A 26,203-nucleotide genomic window follows, 5' to 3' on the forward strand; every position below is an offset into this window, starting at 1 on the left:
TCATATGTAGTATTTGCGATTTGTTTCCAAAGAGCCATAACTATCATAAAATTATTTTGCAATTTTAAAATCAGGCAAAATCTTCACTATGAAAAAAACCAATATTTAGTACCAATACCATCGTCTTCTCTCCTCTAAACTTTTAGGAACAAATGTTACCATTAGCATACTCCATCACTCAAAAGTCTATACTTGAAAAAATGGAAATGTACTAATTAAAGAAATGATCAGTACAGCAAGCTCATAGTCGATGCCAATCTTATGAGTGCAGTGTGTCTGTGTCCTTACTGTGGCCTCTGTGCCTGGCTGCACAGAGGAGGAAATCAGTCTTCCAACAAGCCATTCACCATTACCTGTAGCCATATGCCTCTGTTCGTCCCTATATCTCCAGAGCCCTGCCTCCTTCAAGTATGTCAAGTTTCAAATATGAATGCTAGATTATGGACCTTTTTAGTTATAAAAAAGCCTCTTAAAGGTTAAGCCAATCCCTCTGAACACAGTTTGACAGGGTCTCCCTGTCCATTCTTCTCACTTAGAAAAGATACGGTTTTATAGCAAACGACCTGTATACATAGGCAGCCCAAAGCAGACTCCCTCAAGCCAAGAGAATTAAAGAAGAGGAAAGCTTGATACAGAATTGTGCCCAAAAGAAACAAAAAGAGAAAGCAAGCCTCAGAAAATAATTTCTAATAAATTGAAAATATGCACTATAAAGTATTCTTAAGCTGAGTTGTATGCACAGCAATGATTATTCGGCTGCTTCCTACTCACCAAGTTCTCAATTAAAAAGAGTCTCTGAGATATCTATCCTTGAGCTATATCAAATTGGGGTGTCATGGTCTCACATTTGGGGGATCACAGCCTGCTGTGACTAAGCTTATGAGCATTTCCTCAGGGAGACAACCAGCAGAATGTCAAAGAGTTGGGAAGGGGGCTCTGAGGACCTAATATCATAGACATGTGTACAGTCAGCCCAGCCAGTAAAGGCTCCATCATCACAGAGGCAAAAAAGTGAAAGAGAGAAGCAGATAATGTTCATTTTATTCCCTCCCGCTTCTTTCTCTCTCTCCTTTCCCCCCTCCCTCTCCCACACATACATACACACACACACACACACACACACACACACACACACACACACACTCTCCCCTGAAGAGGGATCTGGCCTTTGCATTGAACTTTTCTTCCTGTCAGCTTACACAGGGAATCCATTTTGCTCAGAAGAGCAAACTACACAATCTGAGAAGAGGTGCCCTTCATGCTCTGGAAATCAGATTTGGGAGCGAAAATAATCCAGAAGGCAGAGACCGCCAAGGCCAGTGCTGGTGGCAGTGAGGGAGAGCAGCTTGCCACAGAACAGCGGCCAGATGGGGCCCAGTGGGAGAAACTGAAAACTGGCCACCCTGGCACTCAGAGACTTAATGGAGCATCAGAAGACTATGCACATCAAGGCAGTGCTTAAGCATCTGACATTAAGAAGCCGCAGTGCAGCCAGGCGTGGTGGCTCAAGCCTATAATCCCAGCACTTTGGGAGGCAGAGGCGGGTGGATCACCTGAGGTCAGGAGTTCGAGACCAGCCTGGCCAACACGGTGAAACTCTGTCTCTACTAAAAATACAAAAAAAAAAAAAAAAATTAGCCGGGCATGGTGGTGCATGCCTGTAATCCCACCTATTCAGGAGGCTGAGGCAGCAGAATCGCTTGAACCCAGGAGGCGGAGGTTGCAGTGAGCCGAGATCACACCACTGCACTCCAGCCTGGGTGACAGAGCGAGACTCCGTCTTGATAACAACAACAAAAAGAAGCCGTGGTGCTAGCCCACGAACAGAGCTCAAGGAGAACAGAGATTTGACACCAAGCTTCCTGCCTGCTTCAGTCCCAAAGGGTCTGCTCAAAATTCTGTAGGCAGTTGGTCCTAACATGTGTCTGTCAATTTGTCTATCTCACTCTCATTCTCATTTTTCCCCCATTCTGAAAAGTGATTTTTCTCCCTCCCCAAATACTGAATTTAAAGGAAAGTCTAAGAGAGCTCTTTCATTTTCCAAAGTAATTCCCAGGCTCTACCCAATACAGGAAATCCTCACTGACTTGGGGAGCTTTCGGAATCTGAGACGGCGAAGAGGAAGCCATCTCTTTTCAGGAACAAGCTCTAGAGGTGAAGACAAAAAACAAAACAAAACAACAACAACAAAAAAAACATTCGTGATGGGCTTCTGTCCTTTGAGTCAAGGGTTTACAAACAGTGGAGAGAAAAGGATGGGAAGGTGGCAGCTGTCATATTTTATTTCATTTTTTAAGAATCTGGAGCAAATATTAAATGCTAATACTTGTTAAATTTCAATGGCTCGTACCCATCTTTTCTGGACACTATATTTTAAATATTACATAGTTGCAAGTTGTTTAATTAAGTAAAATTCAAACAGGAAGGCTAACCAGGGAGGATTCAAGGGCCAGATTTCAATCAAGGGAAAAATGAATTGGCCCACCTTTCAAAGGTTTTGTAAATCTTGTCAATTTGAGGAATCTAATTTTAAGCAAACAAGATATGTGAAAATCCAGACTTACAAAAGAAATCAGTTAGGAGTTGATTATTCACATTATATAAGGACTCTTCTTTATGAAAGGATCCACCACAGGCTTTCTTTAAATACAGAATTCCACTGCTGTGATTAGCATGGGGTCTAATTTACAAAACAAACACTCTTCGGCTGACCAGCTTTTCAGGAACACAGCTACCATTGAAAGCATACCCGCAGGTCCTCCTGGAGAGTCCTGTCAGGTTTTTCATTAAGTGACAGAAAACGCTTGGAAGCTGCACCAGAGGAACTACTATGAAGCAAAATGGAGGCTTGTTTGGCTGCAAATGTTGTGTGCCTGGGTAAGTCATTTGCCTTTTCCATTTTCATCACTGTAGAGTGGAAACACTGGTCCATCTGACAGCTCTTCTAGAAATGCTGTGGAGCTGTGTGGTCCTAACCAATATGCCTAATGATAACAAGTAAGGTTTCTGCATAGGAGCTCAAGCTCCCGGAGTTGGCGGAGTTGCTGTCCCCACAGCTGCAGGAATTTTCTTCATCATTCCCCTAGGGGGCACAGGGAGGTGCTAGCAGCCTGGGTACACCGACCAGAAGCTGAGTGACCCCACTATGCAGCCCACACAAAAACCACTCTAACTACACAGCAGCCAAATAGGAAATGTAACTTGAAGAGCATTTCCCTCTGCAAACAACTGATCCTCTGGGATTTTCACTTCAAGCCTCTCAATTGTTCGAAGTAAATGAGGCTCACATCAAAGGCCAGCCAGTCACACATCAAGAAATCAAGCTTCTTCTCCGTGGGGGAAAATGGCTGCTCCAGAGCCAGCCTCCCACCTCTCACACACAGGCCTCTTGTAAAAACGACTTTATTTACCCACATCTGAGACACTCGATTCAACCAAGCTTGGCCTCCCCTAAATCCTGGAAGCTGAGGTACACATGCAGAGGGGTCAACATCTGAAACTTGAAGCAGACGCCTAAAAGCCACAGCACTGCCACAGCTGAAAGACTCCAGCTTTGCCAGGAGGTGACTTCATCCTTTTTTAGTTCCCTAATTCCTGACTAGCAATCCCCTAAGCCCTTAGCTTCTGCCCTGGGCACAATAAGCTCAAGCCACAGCACAGGCTGGGGCAAGGTTAGGGAGAGAGAGGTCTGCAGCTCGCCCCACCTTGTAAGTCTGACTGACAATCAGAGAAAAAACCAGGTGGAGCCACCTGGACCCAAAACAAGTGGTCCTCTGATAAGGCGAATTCCAAAGCCTTAGGGCCCTCTCTGGAAAATGTCCTGCCTCCAGCCCCTTAGGGAGAAAAAATCTCAGGATCATTAGCAAGAGCTCTGGCTGAGCTCAACTTTAGCGAAGGTGTACGGGGAGAGAGGTGATCTCTAAGGTAACCAGCTAATTGCCAATAAGGAATGATAATAATAAATTAGCAGATACTAATGTAAACTAACTCAGTTCTGCAGTTCTGTGGCAGTTGCATGGAGACAACAGAGGAACAGTTTATTCTGGAACACATCTTGCAAGCCCATCCCCGCTGGGAAACTGGCTGTCTCAGCTAGAGGTGAAACACGCCAATAAGATACAATGTAGGCAATGGGTGGCCCTAGAATGACTGCTGGTAGAAATGGAGTCCTTGATTTTTGAAGAAAACTGAAATGAGAATGCTTGAAAAGATGTGGGCTGCGTTGTTTTTCATTGCTTTCTCCTGCAGGGTTATTTTGACCCTTAGGGATAGGACTTAAACGATTATAAGACCTCGCTGTAATAAGGAAACAAACAAGATGTGCACTAAAGGGTTTGTTGGTTTGTTTTAATTAGAGGTGATGCTTTGTGTCATTTCCATGCTATCCAAACCAGTCTTATCATACCTATTATTTTTTAGCGCTTTCTGAATCTACTACCTGATAGGTTTGTGGCTGTCTAATTTAGCCCAGAATTTCATTTAAGTCACTGCAAATCTCTAACTTTAAAACTCTGTTTTAGGAACTAAAGTGTACTGGACTATTTGTTTTAAAAGCCTAACTAATGTTTTATTTTCATTATTTCCACTAAGATGACCAGGCATTCAGACTTTTTGTAGGATAATTGGAAGCATTCAATTTGGCTACCACACACATTCTTGTTCTGCAAACTCTTCCACAGCTACTACATCGCTACTTATGAAGACTGTTGCATGAGTGACTATAGCAGAGCATGCACACACAACCCTTAGATGCCTCATATCAAAGAAACTACAGTTTCCTGATGAAAGGTAGAAAATAGAATTCATGATTGAGATTGAAACCAAAATTTAAATCCCTATGTAACTATGACTGTAATTCTCTAAGTTTTTACCTCCTATCACTCCGTTAGAACTGTCAGCTCAGAAACATTCAACATCAGAAAACTAAAATTTAAAAATACTGCACAAAAGACACTGGGTGTTTGGGCCATTTCACCCCTCCTGGAGGCAGGAAGAAGTCTCACCCAAGTCTCCATTTCAAGTACAAGCAATGAGTTGCATTTTCTTCCTCCAATAATGACTGGACCCAGGTGACAAAAATGGTAATGCAGCAACGCTGCTGTACAAAGGAATAACACTTTCCAGCATCCAGAGGCACCAGTAGGCATGTCTCCATTCCATAAGACTGGAAGAAAAAGTATTTGCCAGTAGGAGCCTCTCAAAAAACTTGGACTATTTTTAGAAAGATCTTAGCAAACTGATAAACCTACTATTTTTCTTCTCCATTTTCCTTCTTTTTCAACCTCCTTTCCTCTCTCTTCACTCTTTTCTACTCCCTCATACACACACACACACACACACACCCCGTCTAATTCATTCACATATACACTAAGTCTATGAGTAAAATAAACCAGGATACCAAGGAATGCAAACCTCGCCTTTCAGTTTAAAATATGTAAAAGATACCTGACATCACTAATTCTACAAAAGTCTTCAGTAAACAGCAAAGGCATCCTCCACTTTGCCCCTCAAATTTGTGTACAAAAACCACAAAATCCACACAGCTGATTTCCCAGCCAACATCAGAGGACAAGTAAATAATGATATACAATTCTACACAAGATTATCTCTGCAATACTGTAAACTGAGTTCCAATTCTTGACTAATGTTCTATTCCCTTTACCTTGTCTACCTAACCGCATTCAAAGTTGTATTTCTGTTAGCTTCTAGAGCCAACAATGTTCAGATGTGGCTAGGTTTGGACACTGATACAAGAGCTATCTTCCATTCAGCACTAAATTTTGAGGGTTCAATGGCAAACCTACATAAAATGTAAGGCTGCCATGAAAGGAAGAGAAAGGAGTTCTTAGGAGTCTACAAAGCGACAGGTGATCAGAAACTATCTTGTACTGCTTGCCAGTGAAATCATTGTGGGTGAGCTTAGCTCCCCAACTAGACTGTGAACTCTCTGAGGTCAGAATTTACGTCTTGAACTTATTTGGAATCTCCATGGTCCCTGCCACACAGCTGAGCACATAGTAGATACTCCAACAATGCTTACTGACTTGATCTAATGCCATGGTGACAAATTTCAAAGTGTGATAGAGTACAGCTAGCATACAACAGGTCTGAGTGGACTCGTCTATAATCCCTTTGAGAGTAAGCCCTGTAACTGGATCTACAGCTCATAAAGGGAATGGGTTTGACACAGGTAATCCAACAGAGGAACCTACTAGGTAGTGCCCTTTTGTCCCAACCTGGAGAGTAAGAATGTAACATGTGCTCAGGAATAGGATGTTATTCTGAATTGAAATTACCTGTTTACTTGTCTTTCTGTAAGCTCCCTGGGGTCAAGAAACAAGTGTTTTATTATTTTTGATCCTCAGGAAATAGTACATTATCTGGCACATTCTAAATGTATAATAACTGGTAATGGGATAAATTAGTGAACAAATGAAAGAATTATTTAATGAAATAATATAAAGAACAATGTAAGTAACATAATATTATTTAATAGAGAAATTTCTATAGAATCTTATATTTGCCACATCATAGCACTTATCATTCTGTGCTATAATTGCTTAATAAATGTTGCTTTCTTGAATGGATTAATTAATTAGGGAAATATAAAGATAATGTAAGAAATATATCAAGATGTTATTATCCTAGCAATGGAGAATATCCCATTGCACCTTATATTAGCATTTATTACTCTATATTGCAAATCACCTATTTACTTGATTGTCTCTCACGTTAGAATGTGCATTTCTTGTCTTTTTCATCTCTCTAATGCCAAAGCCTAGAGCAGTGCCTTACAAAGAGTAGGCTCAACAAATATCAGTTGAATGAATGAATCAATCATCCCTGCTCTTCTATAGATTTCATTGAACCTAAGTATTCCACCAAGTCCAGTGGCCTTTGGTATAAAAGAAAATGAGAAGTGCCATTTTCCCTATGCAGGGCATTGGGACTGATTCAAGTTAAATGGCCTGGTATATATTTGGCTATAAGTGGGCCTCTCTCCTTTCTGAATGGGTTTGCCAGTTGAATTCTCCAGGAGGGACTAAATATTAGAAATACACACAGCCTCACTATGTCTAGTACACACTGTCTTGGCCCTGACCAGCTGTACACACCAAAACTGTGTAATTTTGTTAACCAAGGAAAAGCATCTGGCTTTGTGAGTCAGAGACAGGATCAGAACTGAGATTTTAAATGGCTTTTCTAAATAATTGAAGCAATATTTTGTTTCATTCAGCCCATGGAAGAACCCCAGAAATGATACTAAGTCTTAGGTAAACCAAGCAGATGTAGTCATATGTTTTCTGTCCTCTCCATCTATTTCATAGACACCAGAACTCACATTTATCTAGTACCTTGGAATGATTGCTTAAGTGATCACCAAGTCCTCCGGATTCAACTCTTTTGTCCATCTCCACAAGTAACAGTGCTGTTACTTGTGAACAACTGAACCCACAACTTTGGCATCTTTCACCTCTACTGTTTAAATGATCAATATGAATAGTATGGCCATAACACTTTGTAGGACTTACCTGTATAGAAGCAGCCTAAATTCCTCTTTGGTTACAAGTGCCTAGGGAGACACAATCAGTAGTGCAAGCCATTGTAACACTGATTCTCCAACTGTCTGATGAAGAGGTCTACTCTTTTGGGGACATCAATGAGTTGGACCTCCTACACTACACAAGTCATCTTGGAAAAACTTTGCATGACAGGTATGCCCGTTTTGTAGATAAAGAAAGAGTCTTAGGTTCCACAGCAAGCAGTGATCCCTGGCTTCAAAATCATGATCAATCTGATTCCCCTACACACCACTACCTCTCACTTTCTATTGCTGAGCTATTGGTGATCCACAAGTAGTCTTCCAAGTAGTCTACGGTCTAGGCCTTAGTAGTATTCACTAACATTGATAATTATAACTAAGTTTACCTAGCACAATATTGGACTTTCGAAAAAAATCCTTATTTATAGAGTTATAAATAGAAAATATTGGTGCTTTTGTTGCTGGCAGAATACCATCAGTTACTCATCAAAAGCACTGGTGTTCGGCCCCATTAATTCTGATGAGAATTATTGTTCAGGAACTAGAAGAAGCAATCAATGTAAGTGGTCCTAAGACCCCTTATCCTACAAAATTGACACAAATACTATGAGGCCATTTTATGTATGCATCATAGCCTGGGTATGTCAGGTTGAATTACTTTTAAGGCAGGAAGGTGTCACTGAAATCACATTTGCCAGGGAATATGGAGTCCTTCAGTCTGGTCCTCCCTCTCTTGATGACCAGCTTTGTGAGTCTGAGTAAGTCTCTTAGCATCTCTGGACCTCTGTTTCATCATCTACTGAAGGGCAACCTATCAAGATACCTGATTGTGAGGATCAAACAAAACAATGTTTGGGAAGGTGCTTTGAAAGATGTGAAAGAGATCTCCAAGTGTGCAGTATTCTTTTCACTGGTAGCTTGGAAGAGGACATATGCCTTCCAGGGCATCAAATTTCTAACCAAAGAGGGACTTAAGCAATTCATGGAAAAATGAAATCAACTTAAGAAATGTTATTTATAGCCTTCCACCCAGCTACCCACCAGCCATCATCCATATACCACTCTACTGCCCTGAAATATTTCAATAGCCAGCAAACATCTGACCACATCACATTTTTAAAAATATTTCTACTTAAGCCCAGCGCGGTGGTAATCCCAGCACTTTGGGAGGCCAAGGCAGGCCGATCACCTGTGGTCAGGAGTTTGAGACCAGCCTCACCAACACGGAGAAACCCTGTCTCTACTAAAAATACAAAATTAGCCAGGCGTGATGGCGCATGGCTGTAATCCCAGCTACTCGGGAGGCTGGGGCAGGAGAATTGCTTGAAGCCGGGAGGCAGAGGTTGCGGTGAGCCAACATTGCACCATTGCACTCTAGCCTGGGCAACGAGAGAAACTCTATCTCAAAAAAAAAAAAAAATCTACTTAAAATCATTCATTCCTAGTGAAGAGAAACAGAGCTAACTCGAATGCATAGATAATTCTTATTCTTTTTTTTTTTTTCGTTGTTAGAGACGAGGTCTCACTATATTGCCCAGGCTGGCAAGCCGATCTGGAATTCCGGGCTCAAGGGATTCTCCTGCCTCGGCCTCCCAAAGTACTGGGATTACAGGTGAGAGCCACTGCAACCAGTCAACTAATTCTTAAATTTTCAGCAATAATGACAGTTTCAATCTTCTCAACCATCAAATGTTACCACTAGAACTGCTAAGAAATGGCAAAGTGGCTTTTTAATTTTTTGCTTTGCCTCCTTTTAACCAGTCCATCCATATCTCACCAAAATGCTAGAGAACAGTGATGTGACGAAAGAAAAAGCAAATGGGGGCTTTAGGAGGCTGAATCACTCTCACACTGGAAAACTGGTCCCAGGGCATTAGAGGGTTTCATCCATTTTCAACACTACTTGATGACTCTTTCTAAGCCACTTTACTGGCATACTGGTACTGCTGGCTGTCAAGCATGCTATATTTGCAACAGGTGGAGCAAACTTGAGTTATGCCAGGATATCACACAGTGATTTCAAGGGTTCAGACTCTTTGAGTTGCCAATTCCAACACCCACACCTACACAAAGGCCCAGTATGTTGGGTTACCATTTGCTCCAAGAAGCACTGGTAGCAAACCCTTAGTATGAAAATAGGCATAAGCAGAAAAATTCCCCCCACCCCTGCCAGAGGATGTGCCAGCACAGCAGCTTATGGTATCCAGCAAGCAGCTAAAGAAGGAGGTCTGGGAGAACCTCACAGAGCCACTTAGCTGCACTCACCTCAGGCAGAGGCACACCGTTGATAATCAGGTCAGGCTGCTGGGGCCCCTGGCTGTTGAAAGAGTGATGGTAGATGTGGTTAGCACTGGTGTTGCGGGTATTCTGGTTCTCCACATTCAGGAAAGTGCTCTCAGAGCGGCGGCAGCCCAGAGGCAGCGTCTGCTGGTGGTAGTCAAAATAGTTGAGGGACGAGGTCAGGGAAGAGCAACTGACAACGTTCATCTTGTCTGTCTCCTCCACATCCCGGGGTACCAGGCGGATGTCATTCTTACTGATTTTTTTCTTCTTGCTTGATTTCTTTTGATGCCCATAGGAGTACTCAGCAATTCTATGTGACAGAAAAGGCAGCATGAATCACTAACACCCTCCCAAACCATGCACTGATTAATAAACATTAAGCACCCCAGAGGGTTGCACCCCATTTCTGCTCCAGCTCCTTATTCTGGCGCATTACATCATCGGGTTTCTCCCTGTGCTTTTTACATGGGAAAACAAGCTGAGGGCCATAAACTTTTCATATTAAACATAGTAACCTCCCACCAATCCCCCTAAAAAAGTTTCTATACTTTGGATTTGGAATTTTTCATTGTGAGTGGCCTGTGAGCACGGGTGTGGGGACAGGGAAAGTTGAGCCTATGGGAGAGAAAGCATGAAAATGCTCAAATCTGGAGCTTCCCTGGAACCAAAAGGAACTCCTAGGTGAAATACAAAGCAAGTCACCAAAGAGGAGATAGAGGAAGATAAAAAATACCCGCCTCCCCCCCTCCCCGCTTGCCAGTTCCTCCAGGCATTTGCCATGTGGCACACGCCCTCAGTCGGCTTCCTCTATGACTCACTTGATCAGTTTTGGACTGGGGTAGGAGATCAGACCCCATTCTTTCACGTCTCCTCCACACCCTCCTCCCTGCCCTAGCCCAGTTCCCTTTTACTCTCCCCCCGACCCCCTCCTCTCCTAGAAAAATCTAATAGCCAAACCCATTTAAATGAGGGGAAATGCCTTTTTACCTCTTTCCCCTTAGGCTCACTTTCTCCTCTGTCTTTTTGTCTTGCTCCTCGCTAATGGGAGAAACTGAGATGCAATGCAGACACTTGCTGTTTTGTCCTTTTATAAAACAGCCGAGGAGACAAGTGATGGTTAAACAATTACTGCAAAGGAATTTAAAGGTTAGTGCATTCAGCATCCTTCTCCATTCAGGTGTACCTACAAGCAGCTGTGCTGCAACTGGAACATAAAGAGCTCAATTTAATTAACACTGACACAGACCCAGCAACGTGCACCAAAGACACCAAGCATTGAGAGACTTATCAAAAGAAATACATTTAAATGTAGCCAGATTCTCAAAGTCATTTGTTACTTTGCACATAATGATGCAGTTTATTTTTTGGAAATTCGATTTCTGGGTAATAATCAGCAAAACAATAGGGTTAATAAATAATACGGGTTGATCTTTACAAGGGAAAGACTGTGCCTTATTTTCACTCGACAAAGCTAATTGTCTGAATACAAAAAGGGAGCCCAATTCAAGCAGCAATTGCAGATCATCTCGCAAGTCTCATAAATGAATGCATTTCAGGAAGAGGTTCTGCAGAGGCTTAGCAAAAGAAACCTCTGCCTAATCACATGGAAAGACACACTCCTGAACTTTAGGTCTCTAAAAAGTCTGAGCAGATAGGGAGACTGCACATCTACAGAGGCAAAATCTTGCTCTGTCCCCAGGATCTACCTAGAGCTAAGCAATTGAGTTCCCCTCACCCCTTCGCTCTGTGCTCAGGCAGATTTGCAGTGATGGCAAACTGGTACTACTGGGGTTTGGGAGCAGATAAAATCCCCAAAACCCTAGTACTAAGGTTGATTTTCTATTCTAATCTGTTTACAGAATCAATGGGAAATTTTAATCATTTTGTTTACCCAAGATGAGTAAGTTTGGCAATGCCCCATCAAATTATTCAGCTGAAGCATTCATTGTGCAGCCCTTTCTGTATTGACCAATTATTTAATTATACTGTACTTCATTAATCCCAAACCATCACAGGAAACAGAGTGCTTCACAAAATACACATTTGGGTGAAGTTGGAGAGCACTGAGATTTACTCTTTTTTTTCAATATTTGGATGCTCTCCTCCTGTTTAATCATCTCCTTGGCAAGTTCTCAGAAAGGGCTCTCACTTCTACTCATACATCACCAAGAGGTGGCAAAGCCTTCAAGATCTTTATTTCAAGCTAATTTCTTTTTCATCAAGGAAAGCATCTTATGCATTTACTTCTATGCTGAGAAAATGGCTTTAAAAGAGTCCTCTCCATAATTATCTCCATATAAATAAAATTTTATTGACCCCACATTTTTCTCCTATAAAAATCGCCACTAGCAGTCACAGGTTTGAAAGGTAAGAGCAATACTAATTTCCATTTCTCCCATCTGAAATGACTTGGTGCTGAAGGAAAGAAAAGTCATGGCCATTTCACTAGTAACAGGATTAAAGCATTTATGAGGCATTGCAGCTGCTCTTTTATGGCACCTGATTGATATTCATGTGTGGTTAGCATTTGTCTACTAACTTGTGTAACGCAGAGAATAGTAAAAGGGAAACAATAATTGCATGGCTGTTACATATTCAGGGGGCTCTGATTCACAGAAGTGTGCATTTCAGACGGTGTCAAATACAAACTGAACCAGAGGAACATATTTTGACTCATTAACATGCAGACACAAATGGCACAAAAGACACACTGATGTGTAGGTGTGTGGAAAGCACACACACACCTTGGTTGTAAATAGCAGCATCATTCATTTTCAGCAAACTAAAGAAACAACTTTTTTCAACTGTTTCGATGAGACACTGCTGGAAAAAAAATGTCATGTATTATTCTAAATTGGATTCTAGGATTTTAGAAATGCTTAGACTTATGTGCTCTATCCAAATGTAAGAAAGGGGTTCAGTAAGACCTTCTAATGTGCTTATCAGGAAATCTTTTTTAAAAATACTGTGCTTCCACATTCCTTTTTTTCCCTTCTCCTCCCCCTTCTATCCCTCTCTCCCCCCTCACATACACACACACACACACACACACACACACACACACACACACATCCTGCACATACTTCAAGAGAAACTGTAACACAATAGCCCACAGTGACATCCACTGGTAGCAACCAGATCTTAATGCCACAACACAGCCTCACATTAGAGGAAAGCATCATCAACGCTAGAAGATTGCTATTTTTACTGAAACATCTGGATGCAAAGTCTTGTTCCTCATTGGGATGTTTGGTCTCCACACTACCAACCAGATATTTGAAAACATACAGATGCCTGACAGAATTTCACTTTATATAGCCAGATGTTTGGGGACTAGATAAAAACAAGCCAAGAATAAACTAAAAACCACTAATCACCTGCATCTCCACACACTCCTGTTCTCTCCTCCCCCTAATCTCCCTTTCCCATTTTACACTCCCACTCCCAGTCTCTCTCCAGAGTTCATCACTGCAACAAGACAGGGTAGCTGCCAACACTCCCTCTCCTTTCATTCAGTACCTGTCCCAAAAACACTGTGCCCCAGACACCAAGTTGTGGTAGTTGGCGGTTTTCCTAAAAACATGAACAATCTCTCTCTCCCTCTCTCTCTCTCTCTCTCTGTTTTTCCTGCCATAACTTCATGGAGACAGCTATGCAAATTTTAAAATGGTAATTGCTTTTCTGCTCATCATCATTATGTGACAGAATCCATTCAAACACTAAATGATTGTCTTCCAGCAAATTGTCAGATCAAAAGAATTGATCAACTTGGACTGCCACAAACTTTTCACCCTACAAAAAGAAGCACTGCAAGTATGCTGCATGCATTTAAGTAGGAAACAAAAGCACCAGGATTTTCACACAGAGACACAGATAAACACACCTTATTCATCCAAGACAAAGAAAGAAAACTTGGCTTTACCTGCAGTTGTAGGTCCGGATCTCTTTGTTGTCTCGCTTGCACTTGATTGCCACGAAGATCATAGTTACAAAGAGGATGCCCGCAATGGAGCCCAGGGCAATAATGAAAATCAAGGACAAGTTCACAGAGCCCATTGACTCTTGGGCATCGAGAGCAGGGGACAAGTATATTAGGACGAGAGCAGAGGCAGAGAGAGATGTCTTGCCGTGGTCGTGAGCCACCACGATAAGCTCATAGGAGGACTTGGAGCTCTCCCCGAAGGTGCGGGTGGTTCTGACTTCGCCGTTGACCTGGTCTATTTCAAAGAAGCCGCGGTCGCCCTCGGTCATGTCGTAGGTGACTCGGCCATTTTCGCCCTCATCGTAGTCTTCTGCCTTGACAACAGTCACCAGGTAGCCTATGCCAGAGTTGCGGGGTATGTAGACTTCGGCAGTGCCGTTAATCAGAGGTGGGGCTGTGATGACCGGGGTGTTGTCGTTGACGTCGAGGATGATGACCCTCACCGTAGCGTTGCTTTGCAGTGAGGGAAGGCCGCCGTCCTTGGCCAGCACCTTGAATTCGAACGCCTTGGTCTGCTCGTGGTTAAAGGATCGCAGCGCGTAGATGTCGCCTGAGTTTGGGTTGATGGAGACATAGGTGAAGACAGGCATGTCCCGCACCTGCGACGGCACGATCTGGTAGGAGACACTGCCGTTGAGACCCAGGTCGGGGTCGCGAGCAGACACAGAGAGCAGATAGGCGCCAGGCGTGTTGTTCTCCTGCACAATGACCTGGTAGTAGGGCTTGGAAAAGTGCGGGTGGTTGTCATTTTCGTCAGTGATGAGCACGGTAAAGGACTTGGCACTCTGCAGCATGGGCACGCCGCCGTCGCGTGCCTGAATTGTGAGGTTGTATTGGTCGTGCTGCTCGCGGTCCAGCCGTCCGTCCACCAGAATAGTGGAGAAGCTCTCGTATTCCTGCAGTCGAAAGGGCACATTGCCCAGCAAACGGCACTGCACACGTCCATTGAGGCCTGAGTCGCGATCAGACACCCGCACCAAGGCGATCACGTAGCCCGGGGGGGCGCTCTCGCTGACCTCCACAAGCTCACTGTTGACTGACAGCAGGTTGATGACCGGCGGATTGTCATTGGTGTCCAGCACGCTGACGGTGACCTTGCAGTGTGCCGGGATGGAATTGGGCCCCAAGTCCTTAGCCTGCACGTCCAGCTCGTACACGTGCCCCTCTTCGTAGTCTAAAGCGCCAGTGACAGTGACCAGGCCACTGTGCGGGTCGATCTGAAAGAGCTCACGCGTGCGGTCGTTGACGTAGCCATAGAAGGAGTAGACCACCTGGCCGTTGGTGCCCTCGTCTGGATCGCTGGCGTTGAGGCGGATGACGGGTGTGTTGGGAGGCGAGTTTTCTGGCACGCTCACCGAGTAGGTGGACTCGCTAAACACCGGGTTGTTGTCATTGGAGTCGGTCACCTTGATACTAAGGCCAACGGTGCCCAGGCGCGGCGGGTCGCCACCGTCTAGCGCAGTGATTCGGAAGCTGTAGTGCGACTGCGTCTCGCGGTCCAGGCTCTTTTCCACCACGAGTTCGGCGAAGCGCGAGCCGTCGCCGCGCGTCTTGATCTCCAGGCCGAACAGCTCGTTGGGCGTAAGCTCGTAAGTCTGCACGCCAAAGCTTCCTGAGTCTGGATCGTAAGCGCTGTCCAGCGGGATGCGCGTGCCAGGGCTGGCTGCCTCCGAGATCTCCAGCTCGATCTGTGCTGCCGGAAAACTGGGCGCATTGTCGTTCAGGTCCTTGATCTCCACCTTTATCACGCAGATTTCCATTGAGCTGGACATGACCTCGAGCGAGATGATGCACTTGGGGCTCTGGCGGCACAGCAGGTCACGGTCAATCTTCTGCTTGGTGACCAGCAGGCCAGAGCTGGGATTGATGTCCACTAGGTGTGGAGCCGAGTTGGACACCACGCGAAAGGCCGAAGCCTGCCGGGGGTCCAGCGCGAAGCCCGCCTCCCGCGCGTCCTTGGCCACGTTGGCAATCACCGTCCCGGCGCGCTGCTCCTCTTCTACTGAGTACTTGAGGTTAATGAGGGCGGCTGCCTGCGTCCATAGTACGGCCAGCAGCAGCAGCACCGGCAGCAGGAGCGACTCCATGGCTGCGCGGGGCTCTGCCTGGCCTCGCCTCTCCACACCCCTCCGAGACCGACGCCGTCGGCGCTCCAGCTTCCCGCCGGCTCGGGCCGCCTGTTGCGCGCGCCCCGTGGCCCCGGAGGCCGCGGGAGGAGTCCCGCCCAGGGCGGCCCGGCGGCGCGCGGGGGACACCCGCGGCGGCTCCAATGCTGAGGTTGCGGCGGCCGCGGCGGGGGCTCGCGGGGGCCCCGGGGGCTCCGAGGGGCCAAGGGAGCGCCGCGCGGCCCCGAGCCCCCTCCCTCCAGCCCGGCTACTCAGTTTTCCCCCTTCAAAGTTAGCCGGGCGCGACTGTCCGCAGCCGCCCAGGGCTGCGGGTCGGGCAGCGTCTGCGCGGCCTGGAGGACGCGCCGCTGAGTCCGGATAGTACTTGAGGCGAAGGCAAAGAGGGCGGAGGAGGCGCAGCCCTTCAGGCACTGCCCGGCCCGCCGCGGCGCACCGGCACTGAGGCTGGCGAACTCGCTGTCTGTGCACCTGGCATGCGCAAAGACCTCCCCCCAGTGCTCCCGGTTTACTGCGGAGAGAGTACCCGCTTGGAATGCGCCCTCCGCGGTCTGGGGGGGCCACACTGGCCTCTTCAAGGCCTGTTCAGGAGAAAGGGGGTGTCACAGGCGGGAGTCAGTTACTGGCAAGCGCCGCGGGCACCCGGCTATAGGGTTGAGCCGGATGGCGGTCCCGGGGCCAGCAGAGGAAGGGGGAGGGGAGAGAGGCTGCCAGGGCTTGAGCGCGCTCCGTCGCGCTAAGGCTGGCTTCGGAGGGCTTGGGGGCGCGTCTGTCCAGGATCCGAGGTGGGAGCGGAGTTCCCCCCACAGAGCAGTTGAGGGTCTGCGGGCGTTTGCGTCTAGGAAATCAAAGTTAACAACGCAGCCCGACCCTCCACGTCAAGTTTGTGGAAACGGGGAGGTGGCAATTTGTCCAAGAAAATCAAAGCCCCGGTCTTTCTAATGGTCCGGGGTGGCGGGGAATGGGGAAGAGGGAAGGGGAGGCAACAACAGTACCGGCCAGGAGAGGCGGGGCCGCCGCCGTGGGTACCGGGTGCTTCTCCTCTCTCCGTTTGGGCTGGGGTGTCGCTCCAAGGGCCGCCGCCGCCGCCGCCGCCGCCGCCGCGGGAGGAAGCCCTCCTAGCTCAGTTGCATGTCGCTCGGATCCGCCTCAGCAGCTGCCACAGTCGACGATTTTGTCGCCGCCAAAGTTTACTTGCAGGAGAGTCTTGATTTCATCTTCCCGGAGAGGCGCTGGCCGCGCTGCCTTGGGCTCCCTCCCTCCCGGGCGCTCGCGCACTCGGGAGGTCTGTCTCGCTTTCTGTCTGTCTCGGGCTGTGTGTGAATGTGTGAGAGAGAGAAGAGTGTGTGGTGTGGGGAGTGTGAGTGTGGAGTATGAGCAAGCAGGAGGCAATGGGTTTGGGGTAGGAGGTTTAGGATTTCGGATGAATCCGCTCAGCCGGAATGCGGCGGAGAGCAACGCGCCAAGGGCCAGCACCGGGCTAGGGACGCGGGTGCCAGTGCCTCCCGGGCAAGCCGGGCATGGTGCACGGGAGCTGTGCTGCCGTCTGTGCCCGCTCGTCCGTCTCCGCGCTGCGCCAGCCGCCGCCGCTACTGCTGCTGCTGCTCTTCCCGATGCCGCAAACTACTGGCCGCGGAGTCTGGAGAAAGCCAGAGAGAGCTCGAGCTGCCGAGCCCGGCTACGCCAGGCGCTGGCCAATCAGCGCGCCGCCCAGCGGGCTCCAGTCTTGGGGGCGGGGCCAAGGGGGGGTTGGCGGGGGGTGGGGCCAAACGGAAACTTACACACCGGCAGGACCAAGTGGTACCCCGGCCCGTAGAGCCCTGGCGGGATTCAAGGGAGGACGGACAGACAGGCCAGGCGGGAGCAATAGGGCAGGAATGAGCAGGGAGGCGATGTGCTGGGGCTGCGGCTGAGCCTCGCCGGGAACTGTGCGCTTCTCATGTTTGCAGAGATTTCAGGAAAGATGAGGATGTTATGATTCTCTTGTCGTGTTTAACTCCCTCACATATCTTCATATCTTGAATATAATATCTATATTGTAATCATATATATATATATATCCCTCTCTTTCTTCTTGTCTCTTCACCCTAAAAATTTGTCTGTTTTTGTTTGCCTCTCTTCTCATTCTCCGGTAGTGGAAGGAAGAAAGGGAAGGAGAAAGCGCCCCTGAGGTGGTCATTCATCCAGCTTTTGGCCGGTGCATCTTCACATCAGGCGACAGCCACGGCCGCCATCCCCCCCGGACCGTCACCCCCATCCTTCCACCCCGGGCAGACGCCACACTACTCTCTGCCCGCTGCACTCCCAGCAGGGCCCCCTGGTTCGGTTCGCTCTTGTCTGTTGCTTGTTAATCAAATGGGATATGTGGCACAGAGAATGAGCTGCGGAGGGGGCTGGACACATTTCATTGCCCCTCACCCCACCCTGTTGGAGAATTTAGCTCCCTATAAATAAACTCTACGTTTGAGAAGAGCCGGTGGAGCGGACGCCGCCGCGCCGCGCCGCGCCAAGCCAGCAGAGCTCAAAGCCGGGCAGGAGCTGTGGGGCGGGCGCGCCATACGTGTCCGCTTAGGTTGCCGACAGCTGGGAGCCGGCGCCGATGTGCAGGGCGCCCCAGCCTTCCCGCGGGGTCTCGGTCCCAGTGGGCTGCCAGCTCCACTTGGGCGGCGGTGGTGGCTGCGGCATGTGCCAGTACTGGGAAGCGGGAGGCCGGCATGGCCAGGGCTGACATCAAGCTCATCCTGCCTTGTGCACTGAAGGCTCCCTGGGGGCAGCGGGGCATTCCTCCTCACTCGGGCTCTGAGGCTTTTAATTAAGGTCGCCGGCGGCGAAGAATCAAAAACATGCCCGTTAAACAAGTTTGTTTTTTTTTTTCCTCGTAGAAGGTGGGGAAGCTGCTTCTGAATTCACAATTCTTGGAAGAGTAAAAATGTCTTCTGAGTGAGTCGTCTCGGATATTTGGGAGTGGGATAAGCAAACTCATAATTAGCCCAGCGACATTGGCTCGAGCCTGTGGACTTAACGTGAGAGTCACTTTTGCCCTCTAAAAAGCGTTAAACAAGAAAAGGAAACCGGCATTTGGACACATAATGGGTTTTCTCAAAACTGCCATATTTTAGTGGAGAGCAACCCAGCTGCTTTTTAAAATATTTTTCCTTCCAAGAAGAGCTACTTTAGCAGCCTTTACCTTGGCGGTGGGAGAGGGGAAAGGCAGCTTCCTCCTACAGAAAGAAAGTATTTCGCGAGTGAGGTTGCGATCCCCTGAACGTGCAGCCGAGGCCAAAGGGAGAGCATAGGGAGCCTGATCCGCTTTCCGCGTGGGGGTCGTTTCACTGTTTCACGTTAGGATGTGATTCGGCCCAGAAAAACAGGGAGAAAACCGATGCTTCTGCAAGGAGTATCATTTAATTTTGGTCATTTAGAGCTGCGGGTGGACACCAGAATGGTGGCTCAAGGGAGCCCGGTGGCCCTCCCGGTTTTCTCCAGACACCGTTGGAGAAATGGGCAAGTAGTAGAGAATGACAACATGGCAGGCAGCGGTGGGCGCACCTCGCGGGCTCCGCGAAAGGAAGGGTTCCATTTGATTTATCACAGTTATTTACCTTTGATGTCAGAGCATGGGAATGAAGTGCATCTTGGTCTAATTAAAAAGGCCTAAAAAGGCATTTGAAATGGGTTTGCTCTCTGCCGGGATGTGAATTCGGCGTTTGGCAGCTTTCTAAAATATTGCTTGGACTATTTAAACAGAACAATTAGCAGCATGCTAAAATGTTTGCATGCTATGCTTAGAAGCTTTTAGCTGTAAACTTTAAGGCGATCTGTTCCCCCTTTAAGTTAAAAAAGGATGATGCTGCTTCCTTGTGGCGAAGGCTGTCAGGAACCCACTGATCAATAAAAGTAAACTGGCGCCTCCACGGCTTGATTGAGCGGGAGCAAAGAGTCTGAGAAGTAGTCTCGGCCATTAACAATCCCCCAGGTAACGAGAAATGGAAGAATTACTCAGGTAAAATGATTAACATTGTCGTAGGATCCGAAAAGATGCACACAACAAGATAAGAAGACTGCAGACCTCTTACCTTAGGGAGTGCTAATAGAATGTCTATATTCTGCTGTCTTTTAAAGATAAATAGGAGAATTCAATTCATGTACAATGTCATTACCTTCGTAAATGCAATCACATTGTAAAGACATGTTCTGCATTTGCAAAGACAAACGCTCTTTGCTAAGGCGATGCCACCGTGTTCCCAGGTTCCTGCTCGCTGTTCACACTCTAGGCACCCCTCTTTTCCAAGGAGAGCAAGCATCCAAGTACTTCCAGCTACCAAACCACTTTTGCACAAGCCAGGTGCTGAGGGAGGCAGGGGCGTGTGCCTATGCTTTCCTTCTTTCCTATTATCTCCTCCCCACCCCTAAGCTCAAAGTGACAGTTACACAGCCTTCCCCACCCCCATACACAAGATAGCTCTTCCATCCCCCAGTCTATTTCTACAGATAATCCTAACAACAGCCTTTGCCCTCAGAATTTCTTTTTTTCTAATAGGCACACTTGATCATTACACTCCAACAATGCCATTGACTAAATGAGTAGCCCAAAACACTTTCATGATCAGGAATTTATTAACTAACTGAATAAAATCGTTCTGCATGTAGATAACAAAAACAAAGTTCTCTCCGTTTTAGCTTCCCTTTACTTCAATCCTGAAGGGAGCCACGCCTCCTCAGCCTCTTTAGAGACACAAGAGGGACATCTAGTGACCATCCTCAGTATTTTTTATCCAACAGCTACTAAGAAATACTAACTATGGTGCTATGCCGCCTACAGCTGCTCTCCAGGCCAAAGCAGCTCCACAGAGGCCAGCATCAAAATTGGTAAAGAGATTTTTTTTTTTTTTTCTTTAAAATGTCATCCATGCCACTAAAATCATGCTGAAAGGCAATAAAAGAAGACCAAAATGGGAGAAATCTTAAACCAGTATGTGAAGCTAATTCTTGTTCTCCTAAGATTGATAAGGGTAGGGTAAAAGGTTTTGTTCAGAAAAGTAAAAAGTAATGGTAGGAACCAAGATACCAGTATATGAGGGACTGTAACTCTGGGAAGTTTAAGGGAGCTTTCTGAGATGTGTTTGTTTTGTTCTGTTGTTTTAGAGACAAGGTATCATTCTGTTGCCCAGGCTAGAGTTCAATGATACAGACACGGCTCACTGTATCCTCAAACTCCAGGGCTCAAGTGATCCTACTACCTCAGCCTCCTGAGTAGCTAGGACTATACAGGTGTGCACTGTCACACCTGGCTCATTTTTTTTCATTTTATTTTTTGTAGAAATGGGGTCTCTCTCTGTTGTCCAGGCTGGTCTCGAACTCCTGGCCTCAAGCAATCCTTCTCCCTTGGCTTCCCAAAGTGCTAAGATTACAGGCATAAACCACTGTGCCCTAGCCTGAGACGTGTTTTTTTTTAAAATGTTTGCTTTAAGCTCAAAAGAGATTAGCCTTCAAATAACTCCAGTCTCTCTCTTTCTCTCCTCCTCCTCTTCCTCCTCCTCCTCTTCCCTTTTGTCCCCTTCTCTTTGCCCTGGCTGCAGAAAAGTGGGTCATCTTCTAGCTTGGCTTTCATTGCATATCATGGGGATCCCATTCCACCCAACTAGTTTGACCAGCTGCCTGATGAGGTTCTCTTAGAAAGAAAAACTTGATTTTAAAATTAGCAAATTCAATCAAACTCCTTCTGACTGTATATCTGATCTCCTTACTTAGGTTACAATGCCCAGAGAAGAGAATATCAAAGAATGAAAATGGAGGAAATGGCAAAAAAAAAAAAAAAAAAAAACTATAAAGTGTCATTATTAAAGTCATCATCTTATTTAATTTTTACAATATCCCTGGGAGATAAAGACACTTTGCAGATGTGGAAACAGAGTTGCAGAGCAGTTCAACGATTTTCCAAGATGACCTCATTACACAAAACTCAACCACTTCCCTTGTGAGATCAACAAGTGTTGGCTTTTTGTCCAGCATTGTGTTAAAGATTGATAATTTTTTTAGTGGATCCTGCCCTTGTGTAGTTTAATATGCAGTTGATTAATTTAATAACAGCATGTATTTCTACGTACTATAAATTTTCCTAGAGGAGAAACTAGGATGGGATATATCATGTTGACAGATTCCTAAAATTCTGTTCTCTTCTGCCCACGATGATTGCCCAATTTCTAGATAGTCCTTACCTCCCTTCCCGCCTCCCCGGCCACTATCCCAGACAGTATAAGGAAAGGCATCAACAGCAGCAATCGGGGATGTGGACCTGCTGGGCAGGGGTGGGGTTATCCTGGATGCTGTTTCTAACCCTTCTGAAACACCAAGAAGACTAGGACAGAGGCCAAGAAAAATGTTTGAGGTCCCTCGCACTTTTCCCTCTCTTCCTCTCAAACTCCACCCCCTTTCCTACCCTGTGACAGAGGATAACATTAACAGCAGGGAGCTGCAGCGGATAAACAAAGTAGAGAAAGTGTTCCTTAAGTGCTGAAATTGTTCACCATGGCCCCAGTGCCTGCCTTTTCCAAGAAACACAAGAGATGAGTGGGACAGTGGAGAAAAAGAGACTGAGAAAGTTATTAATCACTTCATGTCTTCCCATTTTGACAAGGCCAGCATCCTTGAACAAGTTATGTCCAAACTCCCTCCATGCCTTATCCCCTCCCTTTAGGAATGGCACTTCCCACAGGACCAAACCCCTGCTGCTGCCAAACTCATAACTGTCCCTAAATAAGCACACATCATGGGGACCATTTAATTAGCAAACGCTAAATCAGCAGATACATTTCAATAAATGACACTGCTCTCTAACACCTTTTGTACTGCCCTGCAGTGATCACCTGTGATGTTTTGACAGCACCATTTGGGCTGTCAGCATTATTGCCTCAATCTTTTCATGTGAATGTTCTCCAAGTGGACCCCAAATGCTGGTTTCCTAGGTGCAACCTCATGTCAGCTGTTACTCCCCCCATCACCACTTTTGAAAACAGAAAGCTCTCTCTTCAAAGGCACTCTGATTAAATCACGGCCAGCCTTCCCACTGCTGACTCCCTCATCCCAAGGAGGAGGGTAAGGGTGACATTCCACAGCTCCCCAGAGGAAATGCTTTTTTGACAGCTTGAAAAAAAAAAAAAACTATCACCAAATTGGAGACCTCAAAAACCATTGAAATATGAACCACAATGATACAAAGAATACGTAATTGAAAGTGAGCAGACTTTCACTTGGGATGCACTGTTTTAGGCCAAGGCCAAGCCTTTTTTTTTTTTTTTTTTTTTTTTTCCTGTACTTATATCCCCAGCCTCTAACGCTGCAACCTAGTAGGTGGATCCCAGGCACCTTATAACTTGTGTAATTCCCTCAGATTGGAGCTTCTGATTAGGGCTCAGCTTTTGACTCCCACCCTAGGCTTCTCTCACAGTCTCTTCTGCTATTTCTGAAGCAGTACAAGTGGGGCAAGAAGAAAGCAGAACTATCACTGAAAGGAATGGTTGAGGGTTAAAAGAGCCCTGGCCAAAATATCAGCCCTACAGAATATGCCCTGAAGATCAGCTTTCCAAATTAAAAAATAAAAATAAATACCTGTCTGGTTGCTTGATCTTATAGGAGGCTGAGTTCTTTTTGGAGATATCCACAAGATTGGAGAAAACAAACCAGATCTTTTAAGACCTTGAGATATACAGTACTGGAGCTGAGGTGAGTTTGTGAACTCCACACTATAGTACCCTTTTGCATTAAGTTCAAATGAACAGTAATAGCCAGAAGAATACAAAAGTCAGTCTGATGAGCCAGTTTCCTGGGCTTCTCTTGGTATCTTGGGCAAAAGATGATCTCTGTGAGGCACCAAATCTGTTGTATACTCTTTAGTTCTAAGTGACCAGGCTGGGCCTAGATTTGCTCTTGGTTCCTCCCAAGCTTCTCCTAGAACTCAGGAGAGGCCTAGCATAGCTCCCTGGGAGTTCCAGCTGCTCCACCAACTGATTTTTCACTGAACTAGGAAACTCGCTACTTGGCTAATGTCAACTTAAAAGGGAAAGAAGGAAACTAATAAACATGAAGAATTGCCAGTTTGACAGCTGCAGTTACATTACCTGGGCTAGCAATATAAGTACCAAAGGCATGTCACGTATGCCACTAACAGCACAAGGCACAGTATCTGTTCAGGTTGACAAGCCCTGGGGCAGTGGAGAATTAACTGAAAGAAGGAGATCCCAGAAGGAGGCAGAGAGAGCCCCACAAAGGGGACAGATAGAGCAGAAGTAACAGAAAAATCATTTTAGCAGCATGGAAGTTATGTACTTTTTATGAATGAGAAGAAAACAATGACTTGCCAGCTGGGAAAACATCCTGTTTTAGGGTCCAAGAGTTTGCATATTGGTGCACTGGACTTGGGGGAAAGCCTATTAATTTGTGTCTGTTGTCTCCGGCTGGAGCCAGAATGGCCATAGAGGACCAGTGACCTTTCTTCCAAAAGCTGGGAGTTGAGAGGGTTAGGGAGAGTGTCCTGTGTCACAGGAGATACCAGTTGGGCTGAGCTTGGCTGATCTCTTTTAGCAAAGATCACAAAATGCAGTGACATCAGTAGCAGGCCATATCCACCCAGAGATAGCAACCTAGGCAGCAGTGATCAAATTAAGTCTTGTACCTACTGATGGGTTAGTAAGAAAACTAACAGTCATAGAGGACAGTGGGCCCAGCTTGAGGCCTGTGCAGCTCTGCGTGCTCTCTGCCCGGGGAAATGGTGGAACTTGAGAAAGCCTCGCTGTCTGGCTGTGCAGTTTCATTTGGGAGAACAGGCAATCAGTTCTGGAAGCCTGACTGAAGAGAGTGGACAGAATGATAGCTCAAAATGAGATCCATCAATGACTTTGTTGCAGCCCCAGCCAAACAATCAAAAGCAAATAGTCAGCTTCTAAAATCAATGCTTCATGAGATGATGAGCCAGCCAGCGGAGTTCACATGGGGGTGGGGTGGGAAGGAGGTTATGGAGGGAGGATAGAAAAATTCCCTCTTTCAAGCCACCCACCAAAGCAAGCAGCTGCATTTCCTTGAAACAGCAGATTTGGTTCCTAGCAAAATCAGAACTGCAGTCTCCTAGCAAAGCAAAACAAAGGAGCAGGGGGTGAAACAATTTTGAAAACAGGAAGGCGTTTTGGCAACAATCACAGAAGGGCTGGTAAGCCATTGTGCTCTTGGGATCCATCTGCTGAGCTCCAGAACATCTTCCCCCCACTCCACCCCCACTCAGCGCTCAGATTGCATGCTTAGGGTCAAGAACAGGGTCATTCAGGAAGAAACGGTAAAGTGGAAAAGACAGACTCAGCCTCAAGATGTGAAGCAAGAAAGTCCAGGCCTGATTTCTTCCATCCATGGAGGATGCGGTGAAAGACACAGGCAAGCCCTTCCCATTCTTGGTGCCGTTGCAGGGGAGCAAAAGTTGGCTTGATAAAATTAATGGAAAACACATTTAAAATCAGCCTAGAATTTCCTGCTGTAAGACACCTTTAAGAGAAGAATAGTGACTGCATCTTTAAAGACCTGAATAATTTTTAGCTATTAATAATGTTGTTAGTCATGCAATATAAGTGAACGCTAGCAAGGTAATCAAATTGCTTGCTCTATAGCAGAGATCAGGGTAATCTGGAAAAGGAAACAGAAAGTTTTTCTTCAATGCAATGTATATGAAGACATCTTCCCCAGACCTCTGTTCCTAATGTAGAGAGGATAGAAAGTCATATAGTTATTTTTAATAGAACAACAAACTTGATCTCATAGTCTGTGAAACCACCATGTTAAAACCCCAGCAACAGTAATCACCTACAAGTGTTAAAAGAGAATCCATAACGCCCAATTTCATATCTTTTATTGTACATTTCAAGAGATTCATGCATGGGCCTCCCTTTCTTTATAACTCGGGGCTCTGAATATTACTTAGTGGACCATTAACCTGTTCTAATACAGCATTAGATTTTTTTAACCAAGGAGAGTAAAATAAAGATGCTTAATTTAGTTCTCTTTTCCCTGAGAAATAAATAGCTGTCACACATCCAGAACAGCAGGGTTCATGAACTGCTTTGGAACGTGGAGATCAATGAAATCTGATCCTCTCTTGAGAAAAGGAGCTCCACGTAGAGTTTAACCAAAGATTTCCTATGATAGGCAGTCCCTGATCATCAGGAAGCCTTTGAAGACCCTCCCAGGTTTCCTGTTCAGTCTTATTTGATCTCCAGTGAACATTAAAATGAT

At 46.2% G+C, this 26,203-nt stretch overlaps 1 protein-coding gene across 3 annotated transcripts in view; it reads right to left on the reverse strand.

Annotated features, from left to right (window-relative positions):
• The window catches only part of PCDH19 (protocadherin 19), a 111,589-nt gene extending 95,694 nt beyond the window's left edge, over positions 1 to 15,895 (reverse strand). For 2 of the 3 annotated variants that reach the window (XM_025372578.1, XM_025372577.1), the window contains exons 1-2: positions 13,749 to 15,895; positions 9,809 to 10,136 (exon numbers count right to left, since the gene is read on the reverse strand). In XM_025372578.1, coding sequence (XP_025228363.1) covers positions 9,809 to 10,136; positions 13,749 to 15,895 — 2,475 coding nt within the window. Of the gene's footprint in view, positions 1 to 9,808; positions 10,137 to 10,813; positions 10,955 to 13,748 lie in introns of all 3 variants that reach the window. The other variant, XM_025372576.1, reaches the window with a different exon arrangement.
• Positions 15,896 to 26,203: the final 10,308 nt, after the last annotated feature.

The sequence above is a fragment of the Theropithecus gelada genome, chromosome X (assembly GCF_003255815.1).
Source record: "Theropithecus gelada isolate Dixy chromosome X, Tgel_1.0, whole genome shotgun sequence".
Lineage (NCBI taxonomy): Eukaryota > Metazoa > Chordata > Mammalia > Primates > Cercopithecidae > Theropithecus > Theropithecus gelada.